Source organism: Carettochelys insculpta, chromosome 3 (assembly GCF_033958435.1).
Source record: "Carettochelys insculpta isolate YL-2023 chromosome 3, ASM3395843v1, whole genome shotgun sequence".
Lineage (NCBI taxonomy): Eukaryota > Metazoa > Chordata > Testudines > Carettochelyidae > Carettochelys > Carettochelys insculpta.
This window is the reverse complement of record NC_134139.1, coordinates 55110211-55132498: the sequence shown is the minus strand read 5'-3', so window position 1 is coordinate 55132498 and position 22288 is coordinate 55110211. Positions and strand designations below refer to the sequence as shown.

The 22288-nt window shown below is 43.9% G+C and overlaps 1 protein-coding gene across 6 annotated transcripts in view; it reads right to left on the bottom strand.

Annotated features, from left to right (window-relative positions):
- The window catches only part of ENAH (ENAH actin regulator), a 205245-nt gene that overhangs the window by 58472 nt on the left and 124485 nt on the right, over window positions 1-22288 (bottom strand). For all 6 annotated transcript variants that reach the window (XM_074989883.1, XM_074989884.1, XM_074989886.1 and 3 more), the window contains exon 4: window positions 11226-11310. In XM_074989883.1, the coding sequence (XP_074845984.1) occupies window positions 11226-11310 (85 nt within the window). The remainder of the gene's footprint in view (window positions 1-11225; window positions 11311-22288) is intronic.

The window sequence follows — 22288 nt, the reverse complement described above, 5'->3', positions numbered from 1 at the left end:
AGGAGGGCAGTACTCCCCCAGCAGCCTCACTCTGTGTCCCCCACAGACAGGAAGGAAGGAAGCAGTAGAAAGCATAACCAGAAAGTGTCAGTCCCCATCTCGTCTTAATTTTCTTTTTTTTATTATGATCCCTCTCGGGCAGTGGCTATCAGCTAGATTGCTAGATGCTTTTGAGTGGACCGCAGGGGCAGAGGGGATGTGTGGGTAGGGAACATGGGCTCATGTGCTCCTTCCCCCTGTCATGAATGAGGGCAGGAAAGGGGTTAATCTTCTACGGTGGCCTGAATTCCGGGTGAGCCAATGGGAATGAAGTAATCCAGTTTAAACTGAGAACAACTGTAATTCCCAGGGCTTTTTCTCTGGGGGACCCAGAGAGAAAGACCCAGACAGGGAGATGGCTCCCAGGCAATTGAAATAAAGTATCCAGTTGTAGAATCAGCCAACATGTCTATTTTAAATTTGGATGGACCGTCGGCTTGTTTCCTTGTTTTTGTTATTGACTGCTGTTTTCTCTTTTGTGTGACTTCACATTTTTCCCCTGTAACTTTTAAGCTGAATCCCAGGGAAATACTTCCTCTGCGTGCAACCCATGACTTCTTTTTCTCTTGCTTTGTGAATAAATCACTGCTTTTTTTTGTTTTTTGTTTTTGTTTGTTTTTTTACCAATTGCCTGTGAAGGGCTTGTCTGTGAAAAGATCTGTGTGCGTCTATCTTTGGCCAGAAGCTAGCTACCAAATTACAGCTCTTTGTCTGAGGGAGAGTTAAGAGACTGGGGAGCCCCCACAAGAAGACATCCAAGTGTGCCTTTCTTGAAGAATTGGGGGGGGGGGGGGCTTCCTCACTTGGTGGTGGCAGCCTACCCTCCCAGAGTCCAGGAATCTGTGACCTTGGGAAGTTTTAAAGTAAAGCCTGTTTACAGGCAAGGTACTCTTTTTTTAAATCTCCACGGGGCCTCAGTTTCTGCACTCAGAGTGTAGCGTGAGGAAGACCTCTGACACAGCCTCTCTTCCAAGATTGGAGAAAGTGCCCTTGCTGTCACTCCTTATTGACTGGCAGAGAATGTTAAATAGACAGTGATATCTCAAGCTGAAGAATGAAAGCATTTAAAAGGAGAAGCGAGGTCTATATTAGGAGGTAAAATTGATTTTAGATATGCAAATCCAGCTATGAAAATTGTGCAGCTGGAGCAGACTTATCCAAAGTTGATTTTTGCAGCTGTCCACACAGCAGGAGGTTGACAAGAGAAAATCTTCTGTTGACATCCCTTACAGCTCTACTAGGGTCGACGGTGGCACCATAACAGTTTAATTTAGTGCATGCCCACTAAGCATGCTAAATTGAACTCCAGAAGATCTTTCCCTAAATGTAAACATACCTAGAGGCTTGGAAAGGGTAAGGTGTACCACCACAAATCACTTGGGTTTTGCACCAATGTCACACAATTAGTGGCAAACACAAAACAAAAATACTAGAAAAGTATCAAAACAAAAAGCAGTCAAGTAGCACTTCAAAGACTAGCAAAATAATTTATTAGGTGAGCTTTTGTGGGACAGACCCACTTCTTCAGACCATAGCCAGACCAGAACAGACTCAATATTTAAGGCACAGAGAACCAAAAACAGTAATCAAGGAGCACAAATCAGAAAAAAAGGATCGAGGTGAGCAAATCAGAGAGTGGAGGGGTGGGGGTGGGGGAAGGTCAAGAATTAGATTAAGCCAAGTATGCAGATGACCCCCTATAGTGACTCAGAAAATTCCCATCCCAGTTCAAATGACGTGTTAATGTGCTGAATTTGAATATAAAAGACAGCTCGGCTGTTTCCCTTTGAATAGCGGTGCGAAAATTTTTTTTTCAGTAACATGCACACTCTTAAGTCATTAACAGAATGGCCCATTCCATTAAAATGCTGACTGACTGGTTTGTGCATCTGGAGTGTTTTGATGTCTGTTTTGTGCCCATTAACCTTTTGTCTAAGCGAGTTAGAAGTCTGTCCAATATACAAAGCATCTGGGCATTGTTGGCACATGATGGCATATATGGCGAAGTGGACAGAGAGCTGCAGACAGCGGAGTTCAAGAGGGAGAGCAAGTGATCCTGCTGCTGCAGAAGCTACCAGGTGAGAGCGCTGGCTTTTGGGGTGAGTGAGTGTGCTTAACTGTTTGAATTTGAACTGCCATTTTGATTTCAGGTGGGTCAGTGTCAGTTTCTGTGGCAGCTGGGACTGCCTGCCTGACCTTTGTTCCCTTGATTAGCCTTCTCTCTGTGTGACTCACAGAGGGGAATGACTGACCCAGGCCAGAAGGCTTTAAAAGCCAGAGGCAAGGGCAACCAGGAGAGCAAAGCGGACAGGGAGCTGCAGACAGGGGAGTTAATGTTATGTACCTATTGGATGCTGGGGGACTGGGCAGGCATAGCCTGCCCACGGCTACAAGGCCCCTCTCACGATGAGAGGGGACCCATTAAAAACAGCCCGGTTCCAAGTAAATACGGGGGACAACGAAAGAAAAACCAGGAGCGGGAGTGAGGGTCAAAGGTTTAAAATGAGGGAGCCAGAGGGGGACACCGAGCAGAGGACCCCGGACAGCGCCCACCGTTCCTCAAAGGCATCCAGGGAGTTGGTGGACGCCGCCCAGAGGAACTCTGCTCGGATTCGTGAGCGGAGGGAGGAACGGAAGTAGGCCCCACAGTCGCAGGTCACCCCCGCTGCCAGTCTCCTCTCCCTGGTTTTGTAAATGGTCATTTTGGCCGTGGCCAGGAGGAGGCTGACGAGGAGGTCCCGCGACTTTGTGGGGCCACGGATACGGTGTGAGAGGATGAGAAGGTGTGGGGAGAAGTGCAGCCAGAACCTCAAGAGGAGGTTCTGGAGGAGCTGGAAGAGGGACTGCAGCCTGGCGCACTCGATGTAGATGTGCGCCAGGTTCTCCCTCGTGCCGCAAAAGGTACAGGTGTCCGGGATGGGGGTGAACCGCGCCAGGTACACGCCCGTGCTCACCGCTCCGTTGAGGATTCTCCAGCTGATGTCCCCGGCGGGCCGCGGGACCAAGGTGGAGTAGAGGCCGGCCCACCGGGGCTCCCCACCCTCCGATGACGGCAAGAGGTCCCGCCATTTGTGATCGGGGCGGGACACGAGGGTGGGGAAGTGGAGCGTGTGAAGCACGAGCGCGTACAGAAGGTGTCGAGGCGCGGTTCGGAAGGGGACAGGCTGGAAAGTGTGCAGCCGGCTGAGGTGATGGGGGGGAGGGGGGCGGGCAGGATCGCGAAGCCGGGGGCCCACGAAGAGGTCCGGAGGGCTAGGAGTGGGAGGGGGGCGGGGTGCACCCTCTCGCAGGACCCGGCTGAGGTAACTGTGAGCGGTGGAGGGCAGGGCAGCCTTCACCTCCCGGAGTACGAGACGGGGGGAGCGTAGGTCGGAGAGCCCCATGCGCCGGGCGAGCGCCGGGGCCTCCATCCAGTCCCCCCGCTCGTAGTCCAGGAGGTCTCCAACCCTAGTGATTCCACCTAGGACCAGCCTCCGGCGCACCGTGAGAGACTCCGCCGCCTGCACATGAAGGTGGGGGTTGTGTAGCAGGGGCTCCGCGAGGAGGTCTTCTCCCACGGTGGCCCCTAAGGACCTGGAGGCTGCGAGCAGCCGCCAAGTGCGGAGGAGGTCCTGGTAGAAGGCCGGCAGACAGGGGAGTTGAAGAGGGAGTTTAACAGAGGGAGGCCTGCGATGGTTAGGAAGACCCACAACACCTGTGCCAGCACTACTACTGTCTCCTCCACCAGCGCCTGTAGCCAGACAGACTGTCTGACCATGGATGCCTCTACCCAGATCCTGGTGTGGCTTTCCAGGGACTGTGGCTTGCAATTCCCACGGACTGAGATCCAGGCTGGGGGGGACCATCCAGTGCGAAAAGTGCCTCCTGGTGGAATCTCTCAGGTGACAGGTGGGAGAGCTACAGGAGGAGGTAGCCAGGTTGAGGAGAATCTGACTCCACGAGCAGTTCCTGGATAGTATTCATGTGGAGACAGCTGAGGTAACTGTCCCAGTACACAGGACAGCTGATAAACCACTGGTGGAGGAGGAGATAGATCAGGGTGGACCCTGGCAGCTTGTTACTTCTGGCAGTAGGCAGTGCTCCACCCCTGCTCAGAAACCTCCCACCGTGGTCCTAGGAAACCGCTATGCTGTACTTGATACAGGAGACAAAGAATCGCCCTGTACAGCGGAGGAGAAGCCTCGTACCCCCAAGGCTGGGAAGTATGCTGCCACCACTGTGAGGAGGAAACTTAGAGTAGTGGTGGTCGGGGACTCTCCTCTGAGGGGGATGGAGGCGGCCATCTATCGCCCTAACATTTCATCTCTGGAGGTATGCTGCCTGCCGGGGGCCCGTATCCAAGACGTTACGGAGGCGTTGTCGAGAATTATCCGGCCCTCTGACTACTATCCCATGCTTCTCATCCATGTGGGCACTAATGATACTGCGAGGTGTGATACTGAGCAGGTCAAGAGTGACTTCAGGGCTCTGGGGCATGGGTGAGGGAGTTTGGGGCACAGGTGGTATTCTCCTCAATCCTGCCTGTCAGTGCTAGGGGCCCAGGCAGAGACAGGTGCATCCTAGAGGTGAACGCCTGGCTTCAAAGATGGTGTCACTAGGAAGGCTGTGGTTTCCTCGACCACAGGATGCTATTCCAGGAAGGACTACCAGGCAGAGATGGTGTTCACCTTTCAAGGAGGGGAAAGACCGTATCTTGACACAGACTGGCTTACCTAGTGAGGAGGGCTTTAAATTAGGTTCGACGGGGGCACGGGAGCAAAGCCCACAGGTAAGTGGAGAACATGGAAACCTGGTTGATGGGTCCGAAATGGGAGGCAGCATGGTCAACAATGTCAGAGTAAAAAGAGGGTCAAGGCAAAACAGGGAGGCAAGATCAAATCAATATCTTAGATGCTTACATACAAATGCAAGAAATATGGGTAATAAGCAGGAAGAACTGGAAGTGCTAATAAATAAATACAACTGACATCGTTGGCATCACGGAAACTTGGTGGGATAATACATGATTGGAATGTTGGTATTGAAGGGTACAGCCTGCTTAGGAAGGATAGACAGGGAAGAAAGAGGGGAGGTGTTGCCTTATATATTAAAAATGTACACACTTCGACTGAGGTGGAGATGGATGTAGGAGATGGACATGTTGAGAGTCTCTGGGTTAGACTAAGAGGGGTAAAAAACAAGGGTGATGTCCTGCTACGAGTCTACTTCAGGCCGCCTACCCAGGTGGAAGAGGTCAATGAGGTTTTTTTTAAACAGCTAACAAAGTCATGCAGGGCCCTGGATTTGGTGGTGATGGGGGACTTCAGCTATCCAGATATATGTTGGGAAACTGATACAGCAGCGGACAGACTATCCAGTAAGTTCTTGGATTGTATTGGAGACAATTTTTTATTCCAAAAGGCTGAAAAAGCTACCGGGGGGAAGCTGTTCTAGATTTGATTTTAACAAATAGGCAGGAATTGGTAGAGAACTTGAAAGTGGAAGGCAGCTTGGGCGAAAGTGATCATGAAATCATAGAGTTCACAATTCTAAGGAAGGGTAGCACAGAAAACAGCAAAATAGAAATAAAGGATTTCAGGAAGGCAGATTTTGGTAAACTCAGAGAGCAGGTAGGTAAGGTCCCATGGGAAGCAAAACTGAGGGGAAAAACAGCTGAGGAGAGTTGGCAGTTTTTCAAAGGGACATTAAGGGCCCAAAAGCAAGCTATCCCACTGCGTAGGAAAGAGAAAATATGGCAAAAGACCGCCTTGGCTTAACCAGGACTTCTTGCATGATCTCAAAATAAAAAAGGGATCGTATACAAAATGGAAACAAGGACAAATTACAAAGGATGAATATAGGCAAACACCACAAGAATGCAGGAGCAAGATTAGAAGGGCTAAGGCACAAAATGATCTCAAACTAGCTATAGGCATAAAGGGAAACAAGAAGGCTTTTTATAAATATATTAGAAACAAGAGGAAGACCAGGGACAGGGTAGGGCCATTGCTCAGTGCAGAGGGAGAAACAGTAACAGGGAACTTGGAAACTGCAGAGATGTTTAATGACTTCTTTGTTTCGGTCTTCACTGAGAAATCTGATGAAGGAATGACCAACATAGTGAATGCTAGCGGGAAAGGGGCAGGGTTAGAAATTGAAATAAAAAAAGAACAAGTTAAAAATCACTTAGGAAAATTAGATGTCTGCAAGTCACCAGGGCCTGATGAAATGCATCCTGGAATACTCAAGGAGCAGATAGAGGAGGTATCTGAGCCTTTATCTATCATCTCTGGAAAATCATGGGAGACAGGAGAGATTCCAGAAGACTGGAAAAGGGCAAATATAGTGGTCATCTATAAAAAGGGGAATAAGAATAACCCAGGAAACTACAGGCCAGTCAGCTTAACTTCAGTGCCAGGAAAGATAATGGAGCAGGTAATTAAAGAAATCATCTGCAAGCAGTTGGAAGGTGGTAAGGTGACAGGGAACAGCCAGCATGGATTTGTGAAGAACAAATCATGTCAAACTAATCTGAAACCTTACTTTGATAGGATAACGAGTCTTGTGGATAGGGGAGAAGCGGTAGATGTGGTATACCTAGACTTTAGTAAAGCATTTGATACGGTCTCGCATGATATTCTTATAAAAAAAACCAGGTAAATACAATTTAGATGAGGCTACTATAAGCTGGGTGCATAACTGGCTGGATAACCGCATCCAGAAAAAGTATAACAAGTGGGGTTCCGCAGGGGTCTGTGTTAGGACTGGTTCTGTTCAATATCTTCATCAATGATTTAGATATTGGCATAGAAAGTACGCTTATTAAGTTTGCAGATGATACCAAGCTGGGAGGGGTTGCAACTGCTTTGGAGGATAGGGTCATAATTCAAAATGATCTGGATAAATTGGAGAAATTGTCTGAGGTAAACAGGATGAAGTTTAATAAGGACAAATGCAAAGTGCTCCACTTGGGAAGGAACAATCAGTTTCACACATACAGAATGGGGAGAGACTGTCTAGGAATGACTACAGCAGAAAGGGATCTAGAGGTTATAGTGGACCACAACCTAAATATAAGTCAACAGTGTGATGCTGTTGCAAAAAAAGCAAACATACTTCTGGGATGCATTAACAAGACAGGAGAAGTCATTCTTCCGCTCTACTCTGAGCTGGTTAGGCCTCAGCTGGAGTACTGTGTCCAGTTCTGGGGACCACAGTTCAAGAAAGATGTGGAGAAATTAGAGAGGGTCTAGAAAAGAGCAACAAGAATGATTAAAGGTCTAGAGAATGTGACCTGTGAAGAAAGACTGAAAGAACTGGGCTTGTTCAGTTTGGAAAAGAGAAGATTGAGGGGAGACATGATAGCAGTTTTCAGGTATCTAAAAGTGTGTCATAAGGAGGAGGGAGAAAACTTCTTCTTGGCTTCTGAGGATAGAACAAGAGGCAATGGGCTTAAACTGCAGCAAGGGAGGTTTAGGTTGGACATTTGGAAAAAGTTCCTAACTGTCAGGGTGGTCGAACAGTGGAATAAATTGCTAAGGGAGGTTGTGGAATCTCCATCGCTGTAGATATTTAAGAACAGGTTAGATAGATGTCTACCAGGGATGGTTTAGACAGTACTTGGTCCTGTCATTGGGGCAGGGGGCTGGACTCGATGGCCTCTTGAGGTCCCTTCCAGTCCTAGTGTTCTATGATTCTATGATGTTACTATGCTCCTCTACTAACATCATATACACCATCATGTGCCAACAATGCCCAGATGCTTTGAATATTGGACAGACTTTAACTCCGTTAGGCAAAGGGTTAATGGGCACAAAACAGACATCATAACACTCCAGATCCACAAACCAGTTAGTCAACATTTTAATGGAATGGGCCATTCTCTTAATGACTTAAGAGTATGCATGTTACTGAAAAAAATTTTTCACACTGCTATTCAAAGGGAAACAGCTGAGCTGTCTTTTATATTCAAATTCAGCACATTAACATGTCGTTTGAACTGGGATTGGAATTTTCTGAGTCACTATAGGGGCTCGTTTGTGTACTTGGCTTAATCTAATTCTTGACCTTCTCCCCCCACCCCTCCACTCTCTGATTTGCTCACCTTGATCATTTTTTTCTGATTTGTCCTCCTTGATTACTGTTTTTGGTTCTCTGTGCCTTCAATATTGTTTGTTCTGGTCTGGCTATGGTCTGAAGAAGTGGGTCTGTCCCACAAAAGCTCACCTAATAAATTATTTTGCTAGTCTTTAAAGTGCTACTTGACTGCTTTTTGTTTTGATAGCATATTCACTAGCATGGGCTCCCTCTCTGTTACTAGAAAAGTAACCGAAGATGGAATTTCTTCTATAGCTAATTTACTTCCCCTTGTCCAAGTTATTACATTTCTGTTCTAGTACCCCTTGAACAGATTGGCTCTTCAAACAAATCTTCAGCAAACGTGCCTGGTAGTTCTTTTATGTCATTGAAGCTGCTGTGTTATGTGGTACTTTGAAAGATTGAATTTAAAAAAGGTCGATTTTTAAAATGTGAATTTATCAAAATGTGAGGGTAAAATAAAATGTTCAGAAAAATAAAGTACCAGCAGAATATACTAATTAGAAAATTATTTACTTTGTATAAACAAAAATAAAAAATGACTGTAAATACTAAGAATGTTAGGTTTAAAAATACGGACAGTCCCCGACTTATGAACATATCTACTTACAGCCATTCATACTTACAACCAACCTCCAGCTCATCCCCTGCCCCGTGCACCCTAGCTCAATTCCACCAGTGGAGAGCTCCAGCCATATGCCTGGGGCTCCCCTCCAACACCCATGCTCCAAACCTGGACCTCGACACCCCCGCCCCTGCACCCAGCCCCAACCTTTGCAGACTCAGACCCAGCTCCCCCCAACCCCCGTGTGACCCCAGATCACACGTGGGGTTCCAATCTGCCCCCTGCTCAAGCACCCTGCCCCAGTGCACCCCTGTTGAACCCCTCTCCCACCTGGCTCAACCTTCCCATGGCCCCACCTCACTACCCCCATGAATGGGGCTGTGACTTCAACCCATGCCTGGGGATCTGACTCCCAGCCTCTGGTAGAGCTCCCAGCCCCCTCCACTCAACTCCCCTGCCCCGGTGCACCCCCCCCGTTCAACCCCCCTGCCTCCTCCCACAGCTCCAGCTCACCACCTCGCCCCCCACCATGCGTGGGGCTCCAGCTATCAGCTGCCAGCAACATGTGCAGGAGCTTTATCCCCACTGCCAGCTCAACCCACCACCCACCCTGGTTGACGCCTGTTCAGTCTCCACCCCCACTTCAACCACCCTGTTCTCGGATGATCCCCCCCACCCCCCACTTTGCATGTGCTGGACTGTCAGCCACCAGCACGCAGGGTGTGGGCTGTTAGCCACTGCAGGCGCATGAGGCACTACCCCCAACCCCCCAAACTCCCATGCTGCCCCGCTCACATTCCCCGGTGTGCAGGGCAACAGCTTCAACCTGTACCTGGGGCTCCCAACCCCTGGTGCGTGGGGCTCCCCCCAACCCACTGCCTCCGCAGCTCCAGCTCCAAACCCCTGGCTAGGCTCAACGCCCACCCCAACCCCCTGCTGCCCAGGTCCAACCCCCTGGAAGCCTTAGGTCAACTGCACCCTCCCACCACCCCGCCACCCTCACCCATACCAGACTTAACCCCCTGCTCCCTCCCAGGGCCCCAACCCAAGCCCTCCCCGACTTACGCGAAATTCAAGGTACGCAAGGGATTACAGTTTAAGGGTACTTCCAACTTACAAACAAACTGAGTTACGACCAGGTGTTCAGAACATAACCTGTTTGTAAGTTGGGGACTATCTGTAGGACCTTATTTTTATGAATGCCTGAAATTGTACTGTAACACAAGCACTGTATACATAAGTGAACTGAATATTAGGAGACTGAGCATACTTTTCTCTAAACTGATATTCGGACAGCATTTAAAGAACTGCTTGTGAAGTAATCAGGGATAGCAATCCTCTGGGTCAGATCATCGCTGCACCTGCCCTGGATAAAAGGAGGCAGCAGGAATCCAGAAAGGGGTCTGCAACATACTCCAGGAAGCCAAGGACCTGAGCTGGTGCTCCCAACAGATTGCCAACAAGGGATACTGCCGAAACAACTCTTCCAAGAAACGAAAGTGGAGAAGAGGGCAGTCTTTGAGGTAAGAGCCAGAAAATCATGGTACAGGAATTACTGGTTGGGGAGGAGGGGGAGGAGAGGCACTGCTGTGCTTGCACAGACTTAGAAGCAACAGTTTATGAGGGAGGGATTGTGTTTGTTAAGTAGGCCCAATTAAAGAAACTACCCCAACTGAAGTCCATTTCCCAGGATTATTGGAGAAGCACAGATGAAGGTTCTCCAAGGCAGCAATCTGACTCAGAAAAATAAAGCTTTGGCTGACAAGGGGCAGTAACTACAACAGAGGCCCACTGTATTACAATGTGACAGAAACTTCACAATGGAAATGCATGAGAGTTAAAACAATTGAATAAAGAATTATTTTTTAAAATCTATATTACATATGATATTTCAATTCAGATGATTGTAAAGATGGTGTTAATTGGTGAAAAGTGTTCACGTAAATTATTTCAAAGAACACATTTTACATTTCAATCTTAAATCTACATAGTACAGTTCATGCACAGTACGGCCGTGTCTACACTAGCCCCAAACTTCAAAATGGCCATGTAAATGGTCATTTCGAAATTTACTAATGAAGCGCTGAAATACATATTCAGCACCTCACTGGCATGCGGGCGGCCTCGGCACTTCAAAATTGACGCGGCTCACCGCCACGCGGCTCATCCCGACGGATCTCCTTTTCGAAAGGACCCTGCCTACTTCGAAGTCCCCTTATTCCCATCTGCTCACAGGAATAAGGGGACTTTGAAGTAGCCGGGGTCCTTTTGAAAAGGAGCCCATTGGGGCAAGCCGCGTCAATTTCGAAGTACCGCAGCCGCGCGCATGCTAATGAGGTGCTGAATATGTATTTCAGCGATTCATTAGTAAACTTCGAAATGGCCATTTACATGGCCATTTCGAAGTTTGGGGCTAGTGCAGACATAGCCTAGAGCTGTCATTGCTATTAGAATATAAAATGAAGATCTACTTGTATGTCTCTCTATAGCTGAATATTAAAGGAAAATATGTAATTAATGTACTCTTGTTTGCTGAAAATCTTACCTCCTCTGGATTTCCAGCTCTTCTTGTGATGGGCCATTTTGTACTTGGGGAGGGAGTTGTGAATTCTGTCGAGGCAATGTTGGACCTGTGAATGAACAAAGATTAGACGTGAATGTAGTTTCAACTTTCCAATGACAAAAAAGACACAGGAAAATTGGACAGCGAGCAGATGGAGTTTCCTATTTTTTTCTTTCTAGCAAAGCAAAACAAGCTCCATAACACAACACAGCAAATGAAAATTGCAACAAATTTTCTGTGTTCTAAGAACAGATTTATTTGAAATGGATGAAAGAGTTCAACAGGAATGCAAAATGAAGTTTTATATATGATGAGACTTGACACTAAACAACTATAGTCAATAAGCTTTGAACAGGCTCCCAAACTTGAGATTTTCTGAGACAATAAACAAACACTGTTTGGGAAAGGTAAAAAGTCTCAAAGAATTCAAAAACTCACCTAAATAGAACACTGGAAGTGGAAAACAGGAGAGAAAAAACAACAGAAGCTTATCACCATACTGACAGTGTGAAGATAAAAATACATTCCTCAAGTTCAATGAAATTAGCTTGCCACATTTTACCTTGTAATGTCAGATCAAACAAATTTCTTGGACTAATAGTAAGTATTTACTAGTAATGTCTAACATGCTTATCTTCAGCTCTGGATTTTCACCAAGTGCTTAGTAATACCACTTTCAAGGGACACAGACAACTTAAAGTACCTTCATTTTCTTAAAACTTGCTTTAAAAGTAATGCCTGAGATTACTGTATAAAACGATTATTGAAAAATCAGTTTGCTTTGTACATTTGGCAACACTTCCTATATAGTAATTTTCATCAAGCATTCTGTATACTCAGTCCATTTCCTCTTTTGAATGTGTGAATCTCACATAGCAAGAAAAATTATTAGAATTTTTACAACAGTAAAGTGTTATTTTAAAACCACAACATTTAGCTATAGGACTTAGATGATTATCTTAAACCACAGTTTTATTTTTAACTGACTAGATATCAAGTTAGTGTATCTAATTAGATATGGTGTGCTACATACATGGTTTAACTCTATGTTCTTAATTTTTCTAGGTTCTCTATTATAGGAAAAATAATGCATAGGTGTTGGTTTTGAGTCACATCCTTCTTCAAACCAACATAATGTCTTGAAAGACTTTCCTTAAAACTCTGTACTTGTTCTTAGGTTTAACTGACATAACAGATTAAAAATATGAATGTGAATGTTCAGTGTACCACGCACTTAAATAGAAATGTAAAATTATATACTTAATGTAATGATTTTAGGAATTGCTTGCAATACTCCTCATTGTGTTCCATCATAAATGAAATGACTGACTTTTTTTTTTTTAAACGTATTCCATATTTTCCCAAGTATCCTTATATACTTTCTATTTTGAGCCAAATAAGGAATTGCTTTGATTTTGACTTTTGTCTAGACACAGTGTTACTCCCAGCACTACAATTAAGAAACTCAAATCCTTACTGGCATCATAAGCAGATACAGTAGCTAACAGTATAAAGAGCATAATTAATTCCTTAGACATGTCTTAAAGGACACAAAGTATAGTTTAGCAGCTGGATATCTAACTTAGTGTTTGCAAGGTGACAGGCCAGGTATCATCTGAGAGAAATAACATTTTATTTGAAATATAAAAATAGCAAAGAGGTATTAGACAGTCTGGGTATGCTGTTCTTTAAATTACCAATTAAGCAAGGAAAAACAGATTGCCTGGGGTACTGGGGAAAGAGGTTAACCTAGTAAAAGACAAGAAAGGTTATGTAAACGGAGAATATTCAAAGGGGAACAAATATATGTGCATATTATGGAAGGCAGTAGCAGACACCCAGAAGCTATTTTGTTATATATTCGGTTTTTAAAAATCTTTTCATCTGGTCCATGCTAAGAACATATTGAGGATCCAGAACTCACTTAAAATTATACATACACATTAGCAAAAAAAAAACACACCATAAAAAAGAAGGCAGAGTAAAGGCTTACTCAATTATGTTGTGATTGAGAAAATATGGTTGTCCATATACTCATAGGTGATGACTTCCGGTCTAAAGTGGTAATCAATGATGCTCACACCTAAACAAAGGGACCTAAAAAAAGTATAAACAAGAAGGGTACAAGCAAAAGATGCCGGGAGAGGAGACTTTCAATGACTGTGTGTGACTGAGCAGGGTTACTTGATGCACATACATGCACCTGACTCTATCATTGAGCTTACATTGCTTGCAGCAACTACAATTTTGCTGAAAAATGGGTATAACACTTTAAGAATAAAGAAATGTTAGCAGACAGAAGAAAGCTTTGGGTGATCATAATGCAAGAAATTGTGTGGAGGAAGGGGATCCAGTTAGAAGACAATCACTGCATACATCAAGTATGTGATCTCGCACATTCATAAAGTATATACATGGGAGAAACAGGGAAGAGGGGGAATTAATATTTTTTTTATTTTATTAGACATTTTTATGGATTTTAGTCCTGAAAAATAACTGAACAAGCTAGATTGCTTAAAGTATTCATTTCTCAAAAACTCAAAAGGTATTTCAAATGTTGAGCATCTGTTTTACATCCTGATCATTTTAAAGGACCCAGAAAAGCCGAAAGCTTTACGCTCTTACAAGAACTTTATTTGAAAATAATCCGTGAAGTATATGTCCAAAGTTGGAGTACAATATCTTGCGATAAATATACTGTTTTTTTATAAGGGGATTTTGTCCAATTATGCAGAAAATCAGATGCCTTTGAAAAGATTTACCATGGCATTCAAAGAACAGGGCAATTGTTTAGATCGTGTATTTATATCTAAAACCTTGGAATAAATCCTGTAGGTCAGCAGAAGACAGCAGAAAGCCTATGTGGAAAGCATTCAGAGGCCAAATGTTTTTTAAAAGCAAGAGTAAGGAATGAAAAGTACAACTTCACTACTAGAGTTTGGAAAAGCAGTAGAGAAGGAAAGTTCCAATGAGATATTTTAAAAAGAAGGTCACAAAATTAAAACCAAAACCCACCAAAAATAGCAAGTTGCTGATTATGCCGAGGCAGCACAACAGGATATCAGCTGAATAGCTGGTACAAACTTAACATTTAATGCTTTTCTTTAAAGAATTCATCTCACACACAAAATGGAATTTACACAAAAATGCACCAGCATAGAACTCATTTCTTTTTCTGGGATCTGAAAATGTGTTATTACTATAGGTTTTAAAACAACATTGCACTCTAGCCTGAATTTTTTTAAAACGTATCTAAAACAGGAGCTCCTACTGCTACAGCAGAAAATCCAGTACAGTATTTACAGAGAAAAGGGTATTCTTCTCCTTCTTCACTTAGTGCTTTATGAATACCCATAAAAATCTCTCTCTCTATTAGAATAGGCCTGTCTGTTGATGCTACATTTGTTCAAGAACTCCTCTTTAACCCTAAGAGCTATGATCCCAAAGTTTGGTAGGTAGATTCTTCTTACCCTAATGTAAACCAAGGTCAGAGTTTGGTTGTGCCTGGAAAGTGGGAAATGCCTACAGGCTGGAACAGGGAGGAGAAGTACCCAGACATCCTGTAGGCCATGGGGCACTGGAGGCTGGGGGTGGGGGCAGCCCCTGGAGTGCCCCACCAAACAGACTGCAGAATGGATGGGGCAGCCCCCAAAGTGCTGCCGCCCACAGATCAGTGCAGGGCTGGTGGGGGGAGAGCAGCAGGAGGACTGGGTCAGCCCAGAGTGCTATCCTGCCTTCCACTGGCTGTAGGACAAATTGTCTACTACCCAACCAAAGACTCCCTGAAAAAGCCGCAGGCCTGGGGGGCAGCAGCAGGCTGAGGGCTCCCCCTAGAATGCCCCCCCACAGGCTGTAGGTTGTGGGGGGCAACTGGAGCCAAGAGCATCCACCCCACCCCACACAACCATGCAGCTCCGGATCCCCGTGCAGTCCCAGCCCCCTCAGAAGGAGCTTCTGGATGGGGCATGCAGCCCTGGCCCCCCGAGAGGAGCTGCTGCCATAGCAGCATCACCCTCACCATCACAGGTGCCCCTTTTAACCCACCCCCCCATAGCTTCTGCACCTCCTATCTGGAGTGAGCCCCTACCAACTCTCTGCTCTTAGCCACTCACCCATTTCCCCTCCTCACTCCATCCTTCATTTCAGAAAAGTACTACCATTGAAAGAAAGCATGCACACATTTCATTTCTTTTCAAAAAATGATTTCAAAATTTAATAATTTAAAAAAATTTAAGAGGAAAGAATCACTAATTTGAATTAGTTGCAATATCTTTATTCCATCACTCCAACTTATTAAGGGCAGGTCTACACTATAGAGGAAGATTGAATTAAGGTACACAGTTTCAGCTACATTTAGTAGGCAGCACTAAAAGATGTTGACGGGGGCCTGTGCTCCCCTTGACTTTCCTTACTTCTAACAGAGGACAAGAGTACCATGGTTAATGGGGGTGCCCCTAAATTCAATTTAGTGCATCCCCTCTAGGCACATTAAATTCAACTCTGGAAGATCAACCGCAGCAGGGTCAATCTTCCTTGTAGTGTAGACGTACCCAAGGGCTTCACAAAGTTAAAAGCACTTGTTTTTCTGGGCAGCACTAAAGGCATTTGTTTACACTGATTGAAAATATTGCCATAGGGTGAAAATTAACTGATGCAAGTACTTTAATTCTGTGTCACATACCAAAAAATATATATTCAGCTATTAATCAAAAACCCAGTACCATCCAAATAAATATTTTGGCTTGGCATAAAAATACTGACAGTGCACAAGGCTCTCTCTTCTGATGCAGCCCTGTATTTCCTTCAATAACTACTCTATAACATCCTTCATACAGTGCAAAAGATGGCTCATTTCCAAGAGCTAAATGACATGAAGCAAAACGCCTGCCAAAAGCTGCATGAAAACCTCAGTTCCAAATAGAAATGCCTGCTGCTTTTGCCACTGTAAACTGGAAGAAAATTGATGGAGAAAAATACAACACCAAGGGACACCATAATGCCTTCACATTTCTTTTCTTGATTTCCCCACAGTCAACATTTCCTGCACACAAACAGCTCTATCAAGAAACAAGACCAACCATTTATAGTAACAATAAAAATCTATGTTTAGTTACAATTAACGTTACGTAAGGACCCATTCAATGAAAAACAAGTCTTAAATGCATAGAAAAGGAGTTACCTTTACAGTAACTATGGTTCTTTGAGATGAGGATCCTGTTTTGTAGGTAGACTCTCCCTCAAAATTCAAAGCCCATTTTATCAGAAGACTCTGAAAGTAGTGATGGAGTGCGGGTCTTGGGATCCACAGTGACTAAACAGCATTAACAACTTGGATAAGTAGGGTAAGTAACTGTTCCTTTTGAGTATGTGTAGGTATGCAAACTACCTTTGATGACTGGCAGGTAGCATCCTCTTGAGCACGTAGGGCATGAGGTATATCAGCTATGTTAGTTAATGACTAAATGAAGCTTTCTGAGACTTGGCATCTGTTCCGGCAGTCAAGTACAGAGCATAAAGATTAATAAACATGACTGGACAGCTTCACACAGCAACTCTGAAGGATTTCAGATAATGGAACACTAAATGAAGCATTCTTAGGATGCTGCTTGAGCTCTGATGGACTGAGCTGTAATGGGGGAGAAATGTCTAATGGAAATACTGGCCGTGTCTACTCTAGCACCCCCCTTTCGAAAAGGGGATGCTAATGAGACACTTTGGGATATGCTAATGAGGCGCTGAAATGAATATGCAAGCCTCATTAGCACAATGGCAGCCACAGCATTTTGAAAGTGCTGCTTTCAATCATGTGCAGCTTGTTTACACGGGGTCCTTTTTGAAAGGACACCACTTATTTTGAAATTCCCTTATTCCTGTTTGGTTATAAGAATAAGGGGATTTTAAAGTGTGTGGGGTCCTTTCAAAAAGGACCCCGTGTAGACGAGCCATGCATGATGAAAAGCAGCATTTTCGAAGTGCCACGGCCACCATTATGCTAATGAAGCGCTGCATATTCATTGCAGCAACTCTTTAGCACATCCCTAAGTGTCTCATTGGCACCCCCCTTTTGAAAGGGGGGTGATAGTGTAGATATAGCCACAATGTATTATCCCATTTAGAAAGTCTTTGGGATTAAATGAACATAAGAACACAAACATGGCCATACTGGATCAGACCAAAGATTCATCTAGCCCAGTACTCTCTCTTCTGACAGAGGCCAATGTCTGATGCCCCAGAGACAGTGAACAAAACAGGCAATCCTTCTCCTGACATCCATTGCCAACCTCTTGACAAACAGAGGCAAGGCATTCCTACCTATCCTGCTTAATATCCATTGATGGACATATCCTCCATGAATTTATCTAGTTCTGTTTTGAACCCTGTCTTCACAGCCTCCTCTGGCAAGGAGTTCCACAGGCTTGCTATGCACTGTGAAGAAAAACCTTCCTTTTGTTAATTTTAAACCTACTGCTGATTAATTTCATTTGGTGACCCCTTAGTTCTTTTGTTATGGGATCAAGTAAATAACTCTCCCTTATTCACTTTTTCCATACCAGTCATGATTTTATATACCTCTATCATATCCTCCCTTAGTCTCCTTTTTTCTAAAATGAAAAGTCCCAGTCTTTTCCATCTTTATCCATATAGCTACCCATTCCAAAGCTCTAAATCATTTGTTCCCATTTTCTGAATCTTTTTCAATACCAATATATCTTTTTCGAGATGAGGAGACCACATCTGTATGCAATATTCAAGATGTGGGAGCACCATGGATTTATACCGAAGCAATAAGATATTGCCTACAGGTTTACCTAGACTAGAGGGTTTTGCCGACAAAACCAGCGGACCGTCCAGATTCCCAAGAGCGTTCTGTCAACAGTACATCAATAAAACTCAACACTTTTGTCAACAACTGTACCCTGCTCGCCCCGAAGAAGAATGCCTCTTTCAATAGAGATCTCTTGCCAAAAAGCCAGTCTGTACATTCCAGGGGGCCTTCTATCAACAGAAGGGACTTCCAGGACACTGGGCAACCATGTCAGCTGCGCTTCTGGTTGGCCACTATGCCAATAAAACTCTTTCGATTCACTTTGGCGGTCTGGCCACAATCTGTTGACAGAAGTTTTGTTGGAAGACACTTTCCAGCAAAAACTTCTGCTGACCAATCCCTCTAGTCTAGACATAACTTGTCTTATTCTTGATCCCTTTTTAAATGATTCCTAGCATTCTGCTTGCCTTTTTGACTTTTGCAGCACACTGAGTGGATATTTTCAGAGAACTATCCACAACGACTCCAAGATCTCTCTCGAGGGGTTATAACTAAATTAGCCCCCCTCATTTTGTAGATATAGGCCATGTAGCAGATAGGAATAAGAGGATTTCAAAGTTGGTGGGGTCCTTTCAAAAATGACCCATCTAGACGAGCTGCACGGCAGCAAAAAGTGGCAATTTCGAAGATCCGCAGCCACTGGCATGCTAAAGAGGCGCTGAATATGCATTTCAGTGCCTCATTAGTAATCTTCAAAATGGCCATTTGCATGTTCATGTCGAAGATTTGGGCTAGTGTAGATGTAGCCATAGTTGGGATTATTTTTTCCAAAGTGTATTACTTTATTTTTATCAACATTGAAATTCTTTTGCCATTATGTTGCCCAATCACTTGGTTTTGAGAGATCTTTCTGACGCTCTTCACAGTCTCCTTTGTTCTTAGCTATTTTTCACAGTTCATCAGCAAATTTTGCCGCCTCACTGCTTAGCCCTTTTTTCAGATAATTTATAAATACGTTGAACAGGATGGTTCCTAGTACAGACCCTTGGGAGACATCATAGTTACCTCTCTCTATTCTGAAAACTTACCATTTATTTCTACCCTTTTTTCATGAGAGGACCTTCCCTCTTATCCCACGACAACTTATTTTACTTAAAAGCCTTTGGTACGGGACCTTATCAAAAACTTTCTGGAAATCTAAGTAATCTAAGTACACTATATCCACTGGATCCCCTTTGTCCACATGCTTACCGACCACTTCAAAGAACTCTATAGATTAGTAAGGCACGAGTACCCTTTACAGAAACCCTATTGACTTTTCCCTAACAAGTTATGTTTGCCTATGTGTCTGACAATTTTATTGTTCACATGGTTTTAACTAATTTTCCTGGGAATGATGTTAGACTTACTGGTCTGTAATTGCCAGGATCACCTCTAGAGCCCATTTTAAATACTCGAGTCATATTAGCTATCTTCCAGTCAATAGGCACAGAAGCTGATTTAAAGGATAAATTACAAACTACAGTTAATAGTGCCACCATTTCACATTTGAGTTCTTTCAGAACTCGCGGCTGAATGCTATCTGGTCCTGTGATTTGTTACTATTAAGTTTATCAATTTGTTCCAAAACCTCCTCCAAGGACACCTCAATCTTGGACAATTCCTCAGATGGCTTGACCTTTGGACTGGGCAGCACACAAATAGACACTGAGAGGGTCTGAGGGATTTGATCCTGTCAGTACAATATTGAAGTACACCTGAACATCACCAAGGTGTGGAATTTGCCTGAGCCAAATTTGCCTGAGCCAAAACCAAGGAATTTGCGTGAGACAGAGTTTATGTTTCAGGGGTCTCAGGCAAAATCTGGCAAACACCATTGAATACTGATATATGGCTTAACCACAGAAGTGAGGTTTAAAGGACTCCTCAGTTAAGTACTCCCTTGCTACAGTGAAATTTCTCCTGGCTCCTATGAACTTAGTAGCTTGCTATCAAGAAGAGTTCCAGTTCCAGGGCTGTAATACTCATAACATTGTATCAGGGATCTCAAACTCAATTAACCTTAGGTCCAGTGCCAGTCCTCAAATACACCTAATGGGCAAGCAGGCACCCCCTCTAGCTGGGGTCCAGGGTGCAGGATGCTTCCTGTCTCTGCATGTGAGCCAAGTGCTCTCCTCGTAAGTCCCCATGCATTCCCCGGCCCTATCCTGGGTAGTCCATGAGGCTGGACCCTCTAGGGGAGGGGGCTTGATGGAAGGGACACAATACGGGGAGGGCGGACCAGAGTAGGAAAAGATGGGGCAGAGCGAGGCCTGGACTTTGGGGAAGGGTATGAATGCTCCCAAGGGCCAAAGGGACTCACATATGCAGGCCAGTTTGGGGAACTGCTTTGGCCTCAGATGACCTCATGGCAATGAGTTTGAATTACACAAAGATTGCAGCATTCTCATTAAATTACATAATTTGAACAGATATTACATTTGAAGTGAGCACTCATTACATTGCATAGCACTTAAGAAAGATCTCCTCCTCTTCCTTCCTGCTATGTCTGCTCCTTTTTCAGTGTCTTTGTAGTCAGTGTGGCCTTTCCTAGGAAAAGAAGATTGAAACTTTCCCTATCAACCTAGGATGAAGACTTCACATCCTGTCACACATCTTCCCCAGGAGTGTGGATGTGAATGCACACAGTGGAAGCCCTGCTTCGTGCCAACCCATGGACAGTGTCAAAATACCCCATCATAGCCTATTTAAAAGTTACTGAACTACACATGCCAAGAGCAACCTGCTATATTTAAATGTTTCCTCACTTTAACACACTGCCATTTCTCATGGACTATGGTATTCTTCAGTCAAACTCTGTTTTCATGTGGCAGTTCAAGCCTACATCACATGGAATTACAAGAAACAAAAAACCAGAACCAACACAGTTTACAAAAATAGACCTGTTAAAACACACAGGCCACATTGCTATGCTACGTCTATAAAATATTACTTTGTGAATATATTTAGCAAGCATTATTTGAATGCACTACAAATTTCAAAGACAAAATTCATGAGGCTATATAGAATGCTATATTATAACCACCAATCACCATTCAAAGAGCAATTGCGTTTAGCCGTTTTGAAATGATTCTTTTGAAGCTGTGCCATTGCAACAAAAGGACTTTATAAAAACAAAGATACATCTGTTCTTAGTCAATGAAATTTGTTCAATCATTTTGTCACTGTTTTGCTCAAAACCTCTCAAGGAAAAGGAGAAGCAGCAAAATAGTGCCAGGATCAGTGATTCAATCAATCACCTGCAGAATACATTCCTGTCTGTTTACAAGACCATATTATTTTCACAAGTTTAGAGCAGGAATCATAAGTCACTAGATTTGGTAGTTCATTCATTCTCCAAACTGTCACCAGAAGAAGATCTAAAATAGTCATCCTTTATATTTTAAAATTATCTAAAATGCAAGAGTACTCTAATTACTATAATTATTATTAAATATGCATCATTAAACACATTTTGTAAGGCTCTCTCTTTCACCAACAGAATAAGTTATTAAAGGAATTAACTGTTACAGTAAACACACAGCTATAATTCAGTTCACTATGCACAACTTATACAGCAACACTTTGGTTCAAGAAAGTGAGCTTTCTTTGGAAGACGTGTTTTGTGATTAATGTATAGACATTCTCAATGCAACTATTTAATTTTTTAAAACTGCCAGGGCTTGTCTACACTAGCCCCCTACTTTGAAGGGGGCATGGTAATCAGCCCGAGCAGGGAATAGCAATGAGGTGCTGCAATGAATACTTCCAAGTGTCCCTGGCTACACGGCTTGCCAGCGCTTCAAAGTTATCAACTTTGAAGCTCACACAGCGAAAATTAGACTAACGAGCTGCTACAAAGGCATCACAGCACTTCTTTGGTATTCCCCACTCCGGATGATTACCACGTCTCCTTCGAAGAAGGGGGCTAGTGTAGACCTGCCCCTAAGGTGTCATAAGCTGAAGTAACTAACATTAAACTAAACTAACCCATAATAAAATAGGTTGTGTGGGGCCTGTTATTCAAATCAAAATATGAAATACAGGTTTTCAAAGGAAGAATGAATTGAATTTTACTGGTGAGTTGGCTGATGGGAAAGTATGACTTAAAATAGAACAATGGATTGCTTAACTATTTCAAGGAAGTTTAACAATCATTTTTTTGAACTGAAAACCTTCTCTCACACATTTTCCTCCACTATAAGGGAATTATACTGAAAGATAGGGAGATCGGATTTGC